Genomic DNA, 12795 nt, shown 5'->3' on the forward strand with positions numbered 1-12795 from the left:
AGACGCAGTTTTATAAAGAAAACAGACTAGAAAAAGGTTTAGATACCAATCATAGATGACAGGACCAGTGCTGAAGTGAAAGGAAATATCTTAAAAAAACATTTCTTCTTAGAGGGCGCTTATTTACAGTCTAAAACGTATTTTAGGAATTTTTTCATTAAATTCCTCTTTAAACTTCATTAAATAATACAATTTTGTACAAATAATTGAATGTTATGCTACTATTTACAAAAATAAAATCAGAAATCCATTAAAAGATAAGTTCTCTATCATTTTTTCAATTCACAAATGATTTTGCCCTCACAATAAGACAAAATGGCCCCAGCAAATATCGGGTTAAGTAGAGATATCAATTGAGGATAAGATTTCTGGAAGACGGAGATATACTCACTCTGAATTGAATAGATGAAGAAGAATAAAAAAAATAAAGTTAACATTGGAAGAGGAAACAAAACTTAGTCATTGAAAGAATATAGGAGCTGGTGGTCATACAGATTTTAACTTTTTTCTATTGACAGTTTTTTTAAATAAGTCATTTAGCATGATCATTTCAAAGGGTAGGCTTTGTATGCTACGTGTGTGTAAATTTTTACTTCTTGAAAAATTGTGTCATGATAGGTTTTTTATTTCATTTATTTGTAAAATAAATTGTCATTATTAAGAAGTACACATCAAAGTACATTTTGATTTTACTTTTATTTTGCTTTCTGTTTTATATGAAAAGATTTAAACCCAGAAAATGCTTAAAAGTTAGAAATATAAAGGCAGGACATATTTAGTCTCAAAATTCCATTTTCCTGTTTTCTTAACATACAGTATTTTGTAAACTTTGTATGATAGGAAGCACATTAATATATATTTCTTTAAATATATGTATCTGTTTTTATTTTGAGATTAGAAGCATCAAAGTATCAGTGCTTAGATTTGTTAGTTCACTTTACTTCTTTTTTTCCCCAGGGACATGTATCAATAATACATCAGTAATGATGTTTAAAAAAGGCAGCTTTGAAGTTGGAGGGATAATTTATCCTGTTGCAATTAAAGTAGGTAGTATCTATGATATATTCTAGCAGAATATTACAAACTTAAGTTAGATTAAACCTGAAAGAAATCATTAAATGGAAGCTTTCCAATTTAGCTTTTAAATCCATTTTTATTAACCATACTTTTAGAACAATGCAGGACTGTTATAGCAGGTTATACATTTATTGTTACAAAAAATCTCAGTAAAAAAAAAAAAGAGTACATGTTTTAATTTTTTAGGCTTAACCTTTTCTGAACTGAAGAAGAGGGTGTCACCAGAGCTCTAGATAAGATTTTAGGTCAATCAATATTTACTCCCTGAAATCAAACTCAATGCTGAAAAGCAAAATTTCAATGAATTTTTTAAAGCAATCCACCTTTTGTCTCCTTAACATAAAAATTCTTCTTACATATTATAAAGCCTAAGGCTTAGGCTATATAGTATGTAAATATTTGTACCTTAAGGAGAAAAAAAGGTGCATGTACAAATCATTACCTTGACAGTGCTTTGCCACATAGAGATTGTTTTCTGTCTAAAGGTAGAAAAAAAGCCATTCTTTCTTAAAGTACTTCCCCTGCAGTCTTATATCACAGAACAGGTATGTGTGTAGTTTGACTAGCCTGCTCAAAATATTATATGACTAGCTTAAGTCTTTACATCACAGTTGAATGAATATGAATAACTGAATTTATAACTGACTAGTATCTTTGCACTTCTTGTGTCTATGTCTCTTACAGCTCTGCCTCTGCTAAATAACATATCCTGAACTGTGACAAAATTTAAAAGATTCCAGCACTTCCCGTGCATGATTACCAAGAACTTTAACTTCAAAAACTTTCATATTTTCATGTTAAACTGCATAAACGACTATAACATATTTACATGTTAAACTACATGTTGTACTTGTTCAACAACACCTATGGGAGCTCAAGCACTCCTTTAGCTTTTTAGACTTTGGCATATATGGTTGACAAAGCCATCCCTTTCTTTTCTTTTTTGTAATCCATAGCCTTACTGTTCTAACTGGATCATTATTTGATAACTGAATATTACTCATTTAAATATTCATAAGACTGTCTAGAGTTTCTGCTTTCAATGAACATCTGTATTTGTTTTTTATTCTATTTTGGGCACTGAAACTCCTTTCGCACTTAACACGTGTAACAACTATACATAGAGCTATTGTACACAGCTTTGAAAACTCAGTCATCACTCTGGCACAGACTCTGAGTAGATAAATGTTTGTATGAGCCTGAAATCATACCTTTTATCATAGCCACTCTTGCTTTAATCTTTTCTTTGTCTAAGAGTTTGCTGACTTGTTTTTATTCTTCTCTTTGTTTATTCTCCCCCTGGAAACTGCCATGAACAACATTAACTGTTTTGTCAGTTCCATATGACAGTGCAAGAGCCTCAAGAGCTTCTTCACTTTTACCAATACCTGCCAAATTTACCACTACTGGTTTCAACAAAAGGCTAAAGTCTTTAAAAATCTCTCTGTCTTCTTTTTTGAATCTGTGTGTTATATTCTTTTTTATAATTGATATTTATATTTACCTCTTTTTCAGGTCTGAGAATTCATTTTCAATATTTTCAGAATATTTCTTATGTTTTTCTCCATTCATAAAAGCACTAGTTTTTCCTCCTCCTTCTCTAAGTTCTCTTCACTCTCTCATGCTCCTTACAGCATTTCCATCTCCTGATTATAGAAAATCTAACTTAGCTATTGTTGCTTCCATCAATGGCTGAATTTCACTAAATACCACATTTTGTTTTTATAACTGCTCACTAAGTATTGCAAGAACGTCATGAATATCTAGTATAGATGACACTAGCATCAACTGTCGTATATTCTGAAAAGTATTTGTGCAAACAATGGGCGGTAGCATTTTTTTTCTTCTGCAAAGTTTGAAAGGGTAACCAGGACTAAGTTATAACTCTCATACACAGTTTCAACAGCATTTTTAAGCCCAAGCCATCCTATGCTATGTGGCTCTTTTATTGTAAGTTCAGGCTCACCTAACAGTTTTTGAATACTGTTGATTTTTGAAATGTGGTTACTTGACCCACACGTGAAATAATACAAAGAGTTAAAATTATCACTAAATGTCTTGAGAGTGTCCAACTTTTTGATTGAATCTGTCACAGCTAAGTTTAGGCGATGGGCTTGTACTGGGTTTGTACTGCAAAGAAAGAGTACTTTGATTTTATCTGCACACCAACACCTGTCTTTTTACTTGTCATTGTAATTGTTGATGTACCATCTGTTGCTAGAGAAACAATCTTAGCCGGGTCAAGCCTGAGGTTGGTTAGTGAGACACTTTATCAGGTGACTGACAATGGTGTGAGCTTTTCCATCCTCAGTGACTACATTTGTTAAGAACTTTGTTACTGCTTCACCATTCTTCACATACCTTATATACACTAGTAAATGTTTCTGTATTGATAAATCTGTGCTTTCATCTATCCTTATTGCATGCATCTTGAACTGAAGGATTTCTTCTATAAGTGACCTCTGAATAATTTTATTTTTCATGACTGTATATTATTTATTGTTACATAGTTTAAATTCTTAAATTTGATATTTGCTCCATTCAAATTCTGAAACTGAAGTAAACTGTTGACTTTATCAGATGGCAACTCCTCCTTTCATACATAAAAGATTGTAGAAACAATTTTCTGTCATCATCTGATACAGAGGTTAAATTATCTTCTTTGTCAACATCACTGTCATATATTTCACTCTTGTCCTCAGATTTCTTCAGTAAACCTTTCTTGGTTTGCTGGTGTTTTGAAGACAGACCATGCCTCTCAGTACTGTTCTTCTGAATATTAGGTGATCTCTCATTTGCCCATATGCTTCTCACTTTTCTCTCTATGGAAATACTACACTTCATTCTCTTACCTACCTCTTCACCAACCACTACTAACCTTGAAAAGTTTTTCTTCCAAGAAGTGGTTTTTTGCTGTTTGATTGCCAAGTTCAGTGCAAGAAATGATGAAATCATCTACAATTTTGAGAATGATCTTTGAACTGTCTTCAGTTTTATCATCTCCAGTGAAATATTTGTACAGTGAATTCGTATTTGTCGTGTAATTCTTCTTAAGTCATCCTGGCCACACACTAAACTGTTGATGAGATGACATTTTTCTCATCTGTGTATCGTGAGTGCTTGATAATGTTATAAAAAGTCAACAAGCTTTTGCTGACTCAGATTCCATCAGACTGGGTGGTTCTGCTAAAATTGAAGTGCCATGTTTTATTTACTTGGATAGCAGGAAACCAGTCGTACGTGCTTGATTTTCTTACATAAATTTACACCAGATAAAGATAGTGTATCCGTACTGGCCAATTTTCAAAGCATTTTTGTATGCCTAGATTTGATTTTTAATACGTTTTTTTTTTTTTTGAGGAAAAATGTGTGAATATCTAGAGCTCTGTGTCACATATATCCTGATTTGTTTCTTTTTACAATGACAATGTTTAACCCTCTTGTAATGAGCTCGTGTATTTTACCTATAAGTAACTTGTAACCATGAAGGTATACATACTATAACTGTGAATGTACTTAATGTCTGTTCACAAAATTTGACAAGGTTTTAGTAAACTTTACAAGTCTTTTGTAGACAAAAAATCAGAATTTTTAATTAAGTATTTTTACAAAACATTTGTCTGTAGATATATGGAGCCAGAGTGTTGACTGCTCCGAATGCAAAGTGTTTTTCATGTTAAGATAAAAAAATGCTTTTTTCATTTGAGAATTGTCAAATTTCATTTGTGTGTAACCTCTAGAACCTCCTAAATAAATATCAAACGTTTTTTTTTCAGTGAAACTTTATATTTTAGCTGTTATTTTCTATACGATGACTCTATAACGTGTCGGTTGATTTGATCGACCTTGTATCCACCATAAAAGATTGGAAAATAAATTTAACACATTTGTCTTCTTTGGCTCTTTTCTTACACATGTGGTTTCTCTGTCGTTGGGATCTTGTGGGTAGGGACACTGTATTGCCCCAAGTTTGTTTACCACCTACTTATCTCTGGGACTTGCATATGGCTCCTTTTCTGCACCGGTTTGTTTTCTTATTTTTAGAAATATTCCTGAGACTTTGGAATCCCGTGTTGATTCAGTGAGACAGCCATCAACCCTTTAAATTTTGGTTGATTGTTGTCTCATTCAGAGCCTAGACAAGCTGCTAATACTGTTTCCTGTGCTGTTTCTTCCCAGCTCTTACTAGTTCCTACCTCCAGGGGTTCCTCCTCTCATCGTATTATTACATGGATGACTGGCTTCTTTTAGCTCATTCCAATTAGGATTCCACCCACCACACTCATCTGGTACTCCTGGAAGCAGCTCGTGCGGGTTGGTTAATCAAATTGGAAAAGTCATTTCTTATATCTACCTAATATCTGGACCACTTTGGTGTCTTTTTCAACACTCGTCTCAGTCAGGCCTAACCTACTCCTCTTCAACCTCATTTGATGGAGATTTCAGTTCTTTACACTATTACTGTTCCTTCTATTACTGCTCATGAGATTCTATTGCTTTTGAGGATGTGGTCTTCCATGGAAGCCCTTATCTCCTTGGGTCAAGCACATACGAGGTCTCTTCAGTGGGCTCTGCACAACTAGTGGAACCTTGTGTTTGATCCATTGAAGGCTCCTATTTCCCTTCCTCCTTCCCTTGTCAATGATCTGCATTGGTGGTTGGACAGGGCTCACATGTAGGTGGGTGTTCCACTTTCTCCCTTTTGTCCAGTTTTGCATATCTTCATGGATGCTTCCCTCCAGGGATGTGGGTTGATCAGCAGGAACCTTCGGGTCTGTGGTCTCCGGTCGAGTGACCTTACCAAATCAACATCCTGGAGCTTTTGGCCATACATTGTGCATTAGATCATAATTTTTTTCATCTTGCCAGGATTTGTCTAGTCCTGATACATTCCAATAATTCTATAGTGGTGGCTTATATCGGTCACCAAGGTGGTACTTGTTCTAATTCCCTTTGTGGTCAAACCTTGGATCTCCTTCTTTTGAGCCCACACATTTGGTATTCGTCTCCTAGTATGCCATATTCTGGGTGCATTCAATCTGGTTGCGATTCTTCTTTCCGGTCCTTATAAAGTTTATCCAACGGAGTGGTCTCCTGAACCTCTCGTTTTCCAGTGGCTATGCCTTCAGTGGGATACTCCTCACCTGGATGCATTTGCCACATCCCTCAATATTAAGTTATTTCTGTTTTGGTCTCCTGTTCTTCATCCACTTGCACTGGTTATCAATGCATTCAGTCAAGGTTGAACCAACAAACACCTTTATGTGTATCCTCTCATTTATTTTTTTCTCAAGATGATTTCAATCATCTATGCCACTCTGTGTCAAGCCCTTTTGATTGCTCCTTACTAGCCAGCACAACCATGGTTTCCACAGTTGCTCCAGCTCCAGTCTGCCCCATCATTATCTCTTCCTATTACTCCATCCTTTCTACATCAACCTCAATCATGGGCATTTCATCCAGCCCTTCATATCCTCTGTCTTCATGTCTGATTTTTATCCAGTCCTTGACGAAGAGATTCAGATTGTTTCTAACATGTTCCTTTTATCTTTCCTCTATGGATGTTTATAAACATAAGTGAAACATTTTCTGCCTTTGGGTCTGGGGTTTTCTCCTGCTCAATCCACTATACTTCTTCTTATTGATTTTCTTACTTGGCTATTTGATCAGGGGTCTTTGTTCTCCTTGATCATAGGTTATTGGGCTGCCTTACCCAAAACGTTTCATTTTTTCCGGTACCATAAAGGTTTTACCTCTCCTACCCTCTCCCTATTGTTGCATTCCTTCCGGATTCATCGTCCTCTTTGGTTTGTAGTCCTTCTGGATTGGGATGTCAATATGGTTCTTCATTGCCTTATTTTACCTCTGTTTGAACCTCTATCCTTGTGTTTGATTTTACACTTATCCCTTAAGACATTTCTTTCTCCTATTGGTCTGTGGATGTTGTAGGTCAGATTTATTTGCCATTGACATTTCACGGAACCTATATCATTCCACATGTGTTCTCCTTTATCTGGATTGGTCTTTCCTTCCTAAAACTTCCCTTCCTTCCATTTCACACCCATATCCTTGGTCTGATTTGCTAGGTCCCGTATGTGCTCTTCATTGTTATATTAACTGCACAGCTTCCTTCCATGGTGCCCATTCTTATCTCTTCATTTTATGGCAGATATCAACTGTTCATGACCTTTCTCCTTCCACCCTTACCAATTGGGTTTGGCTTTTAATTCAATTGGCTTATACTTTTCTTCTTCTTCCCGTAATTTATTCCAGGTGCCTTCTCATCCTAGTAGACACCTTACCTTTTCCCTGGCATCTCATCTCCATTGTCCCTTGGAGAAATTCTTCAATCAGGCATGTGGACCACACCACATACATTCGTCTCTCATTATCTGCATTGGATTGTTGTTTTGTGATCGTCAGGATATCCTCTTCCACCTGTGGCCATTCTTCAACTTCGATGAGACTGTGACTGGGTAAATTATTTTTGTTATATATATATATATATATATATACCTTTTATTTTTCAGGGCTTTTCCCTTTTTTACTGTAAGGATCCAACTTTGTGGTGAGTGGTGTCTGACCAGGTATCCTCAAGCTAGTCAAATATTCACTATCATGCCATGATGACTTAATATTTATAAATTTCGTGGCCACTAAATGCTTACTGTTGAGATGAGGTGTTCCACAAGATTTCTTGTAGGTTTTATCTCACAGTATCAATTTACCTTATTAATATGCCTGCTCTGGACCATGCTCAAGTATGAACTTCATGGGTAAAGCAGAAAAGGATAGCTGCCCATCCCTGCCATTCCTTAGATTAAATAAATCAGGTGTAGTCTGCTTTTCAAAATAGGGTTTTCATGACCACCAATTGCACTATCTCCAGTGTTGACATTCATCCAGACTCTCCACTGCATTTTCTCCCCTCCCCTTTTTTTCTTCCAGTGTGGAGTATCCCTTACCACTTTCCAGTTCCAAGCTGGTGTTCAAAATTACAGTTCACTCTGTCAGTTAGGATCCCTCATCCTACTCCCACATGTATGTCAATTCCTAGTGGCTAAGTTTTGGATTCAGAGCTGGACCAATCAACATAAGTCTTCACACATGGATTACAGTTATCTCTGTCCCTTCACTCAGTTGGACTCTTGTTCACTACTATTGTGTTGTGGGTCACAGTGGAAGAACTTGCAGGTTACTATGGTTAATGCACTGGAGGTGGTTCCTGTTTGATGGATTTGACTGGACTATTTCACTATACAAGAACATCTTCAATTTTGTAACTTTGCTGTCATGTGTCCTGTTCACAGATAGGTGGGTATGATATATTCCTCTAGTCTGCTAGGTAAAGGCAGTATGATCCTCTTTCCTACCCCCACATGAATGGTGGTTCCTGGTGGCTGGGTTTTGGATGCAGTTGACTTGCTGTGTACGGTCCATCATGCCCGAGCCACTCTACACCTTGGGGTACATCCTCTTTCCTCTCACCCACATTACAGTCATCTAAAGAATTGAAATTCAGAATCAGGTGATTCATATCCGTATCCAACCATTGTTCTCTTCTTTGTGGCTGTGCTCCTCTCGTTTTCCGCTCATGTTTGCATCATCTCTTTACTGGGCGAAGATTATACCTAGTACAGAAGTAGTGCAGTCTCCCACACATGTTCCTCTAATGTGAAGATCTCCTCTTTAAGAGGGTTCTTTGGTCACTTTTGAAGAATGCTTTCCTTTGCACCAGTCTCTCCACCTATTCAATGTGGGATTCTAGCTAGTTATGTAAGCAGAGGTAATGTAATGTGTCATAAGTTATAATTTTCCTATACTGAAAATATATTTCCTATAAGTACTTACTTCCTTTCACAATTCCCACCCTTCCCGCCCATTGAAAATTGATGCTTCCATTTTTTGACAAAATACAAAATGATAGTTTGGTAGAATTGAATAGAGGGAGTCACATGCGTCAGGTGGGTATGTTGCACTCCTATTGATGGAGGGTTATCACATGATGATTTACATGCGAGATGCAGTTGAACCATGTTGATCATAGAGTACATGGGAGTTCAAGGCTTGCGGCATGCGAAAATATTTTTGCATATAGAGAACAGCACTGAACAAGAATAGCTATTTATGTAAGAAGTGGTAAGTACCTATCCATGATACATTTTCAGTATGGGAAAATTATGACTTTGCATGAGTAACAACCATATTATAATGTATAATTTACATTAATTTCCATACTTCTCGAAAGGGTGGTAAATAAATTAAATAAGAGGGAAGACCAAGAGAACAATTCTCATAGTAGGTCAGATTGAGGATTTTTTAAAATATTTCCTTATAAAGTTAAAATTTTAAAACTTATAATCAAATTTGATGTTTTGATGTCAAGTTTGTTTGTATACATTGATAATAGAGTAGTTTAATTAAATTTTGAATGTAACTCTGTATGAAGCTTAGCACACGTTTACTAAATAGTATATAGTTTCTGTTTGAAAAAGTCATCAAATTTGATTGAGTATTTCTATAATTTTTTAGGCTGTAAAATTTTTAGAATCTTGTTTTGTAAACTTCCAATTAGTGTCCTTTGTTCACTCCTACAGTACCTCAAGAAACTGCAAATTACTTTTAAAAATACTGCATTTACTTTACATTGATGTAGACAGATTATAATGTACATTTTTGTGATAGGACTTCATGCAGTAATGAAACTTCAAACACTTTAACTTACTTTTTTTGTGAATTACACTAAATAAATGTTATATAATGTCAAAATATTAATTCTAAAGTATTTTTATGCTAAATATGTTTAAAATAGAATTATTATTTTATACTTAAATTTTGAAATTTGATGTGTAGACATGCACTCCACACCTAAAAAGTGCTCTCAGGTCCAGACAGGGTTAATAAGAGTTTATACCCTCTACCACGTATTGAAGTCAAACTTGATTCACATTGATGTAGCCACGTTTACAAATTAGTGAAAATATAACTGTGACTATAGCTTTTCTTAATCAATAAGTTTTTAATTATATGAAATAGTAAATGTAAATTAACGTATAGATGAAGAAGAGGTTGTAAAACATCTACTTTTTTAACCAAGACTGTTATGTTCGTAACAATATTTAATAGTTTGTACTCCTAGAAATAAACAGAACTTTTGAATTCATTCATTTAAATATATGTATTTGGATTGAAATTCTAAGAGCCATTATTGAGTTATGTGTGCATGTGTCTGATTTATTCAGATGCATTGATATTAGTTAAGTTCAAGTATCTGCAAAATGAATATGAACATCAAAGGAAAAACAAGTTTTGAAACACAAGTGAACAAATAAAACACTATATTTCTTCATAATAAAACATAAATGTATTTTTACTGACTGTCCAATTTTGAGTTTTTGTTATGAATGCCTGCAAGGGCAGAGAAAAGGTTTCCGTGTCTACACAAAGCAAAGACAGGGTCAAGAAGAATGACATACCACATTGTTAAATTAGACTAAAATCCTATTGTGGTATTGCTCAATCCTTACATCATTTACATCATCAGTCATTCTCATTAAACATTTTCAAGAGAAATAAACATCTATCTCATACAAACTTTTATAACTCTATATCATCTCTTGAAATAAGTTTGATCTCATTCCAGGAGAACATGTTGCAGAATTAGGGCCAAGCAAATACAAACCTATGGAATAAACATTGTAGTATATAACCTTTATTTAAGGTAGTGGATTATTGCAAGTTTACAGCCTTCCTACTTCCTTCCTAAAATTATCATTATTTAATGAAAATTTAACTGAATGCTCCAGAGTAACAATATATTCTTCACTGTTTTAATGGTTATGAAAGGTTAAGTGTAATGGCATTTCCAATTATCACTTGTGGATATGCCCTGAAACTTCAGTAAAGGATCTCACAACTATGTTTATATGTTGGTTTGCAAGTTTCAACTCAAACCGAAAGAGTTAAAACTTTAAAACCAAATTTTTGATTATGTAGTATGGACAGCAATGTGATGTAGTTATCTAACAAAATACTTAATGGAAAAACTTAGATTTTCTAAAAGAGTACAGCTAATTTTTAAGCTTTAATAGTTACCAAATCAATTTTTCCTCAGTATTAAGCAGTTCATTAAATAAAAAGTTAAAAGTTCATAATTTAAAAAATTATTGATCATATATTGTAATATTTGGCCTGCTTCATTAGTGGATATAGAAAATTTTGTAATGTATAAATGTTCCATTCTTAGCATTTTTCTTTTTTTTTGTTTGTTATGTTTCAAAAGGTTAATAAAGTTATTGCTAGTAATAGACAGTTGATGGATTTATCATATATTGTTATAAAGCTTAGCTTATACATCTAATATGGTCCAAATATCTTTAAAAAAATTAATTTCTGAGATATCTTTCTTTATGTTCTTGTAGTATGACCCAAGGTTTGGGGATCCTTTCTGGAACAGCAGCAAACAAAGTTATGTTCACTATCTGTTAATGATGATGACATCATGGGCTATAGTTTGTGACGTTTGGTATCTTCCACCAATGACCCGAGGGGTGAGTCAGTTATATATATTATTTTTATTAACTGCAGACATAAATTTTCTTTCAATCACTTTTAATATTAGATAACTGACTTTGTTTCTGCTTAAATTTGAATGGGTTTTAATGTATTCGATTTGTTTTTGATTGTTTGACAACTCAGCAAGGATTTAACTCAACTATTTTCTTATTTACTTTTTCTAGGAAGGTGAAACAGCTGTAGATTTTGCTAACAGAGTGAAGAGTGAAATTGCTCATCAAGGTGGTTTAGTTGATCTTGTGTGGTATGTTCATTAAATTATTTTATTTAAAAAGTTTCTGTGATTAACTATCTCAACATGGGCCTGGTCAATTTGACCAACCACGTGACCTTTTTGTACTCGTTTAAAGTCTTCATAGATTTGATACTTCTAGCTTTCAGTATAGTGTGTATATCTTCACAAAGTTTGGTAGTCTTTCAGTTAATATTACAAGTCTTTCACATACAAAAAATCATTGTTTAGTGAAGTATTTTTAATAAAATAAAATAAAGATTTGTCCATGAATATATTGAGTAGTTGTTTTGAATAATCCGTGTTCAAAGTGATTTTCATGTTAAGATTGAAAATACTTTTCTTCATCTCAAAAATGTCAAATTTCCTTTGTGCAATCCCTAAAATCTCCTAAATACATTTCAAACGTTTTTATTGTTTTATTGCTCTTTGAACCATGTCTAACTACTATTTGCACCATTATAAGTTCTAAATCACTCGGGGAAAGTGCAGCTCACATTACACTATCGAATTACATTACCCACAAGCTACTACGAGCTGCTTGCATGTGTGCCTCATGAAATATTTTTATTATATTATTATAATTTATTTTACCTAACTTAATCTTAACTAACCTAAAAAGATCCGTATTTTTACATTTCAGTAACTTTTATAATAATGAATATAGAATAAACATGAAAAACAAGATATACAGTATTTACCCAATCTTCTTTTTTCTTGCTGTCAGTTGTCGATGACACTTAACCCTACTTTTTTATGCTAATGGTAGTAATGCACTAAATAATTTTTATTTAATTAAAAAATGCACCAAAGAACATAGACTAATAACTTACAAAAAGTAGACAATTTCCCCTAACTCTCAAAGTGTTTATGGCTTTCTCACTATGCAACAAGAGCCATTACAAATTAAT

The 12795-nt window shown here is 34.1% G+C and overlaps 1 protein-coding gene across 1 annotated transcript in view; it reads left to right on the forward strand.

Annotated features, from left to right (window-relative positions):
- Nucleotides 1-11909, forward strand: part of LOC106469301 (glycerol-3-phosphate acyltransferase 3-like) — a 58213-nt gene extending 46304 nt beyond the window's left edge. The window contains exons 13-15 of the mRNA XM_022397781.1: nt 958-1043; nt 11499-11627; nt 11817-11909. Of these exons, the coding sequence (XP_022253489.1) occupies nt 958-1043; nt 11499-11627; nt 11817-11909 (308 nt within the window). The remainder of the gene's footprint in view (nt 1-957; nt 1044-11498; nt 11628-11816) is intronic.
- Nucleotides 11910-12795: the final 886 nt, after the last annotated feature.

Source organism: Limulus polyphemus, unplaced genomic scaffold (assembly GCF_000517525.1).
Source record: "Limulus polyphemus unplaced genomic scaffold, Limulus_polyphemus-2.1.2 Scaffold3409, whole genome shotgun sequence".
NCBI lineage: Eukaryota > Metazoa > Arthropoda > Merostomata > Xiphosura > Limulidae > Limulus > Limulus polyphemus.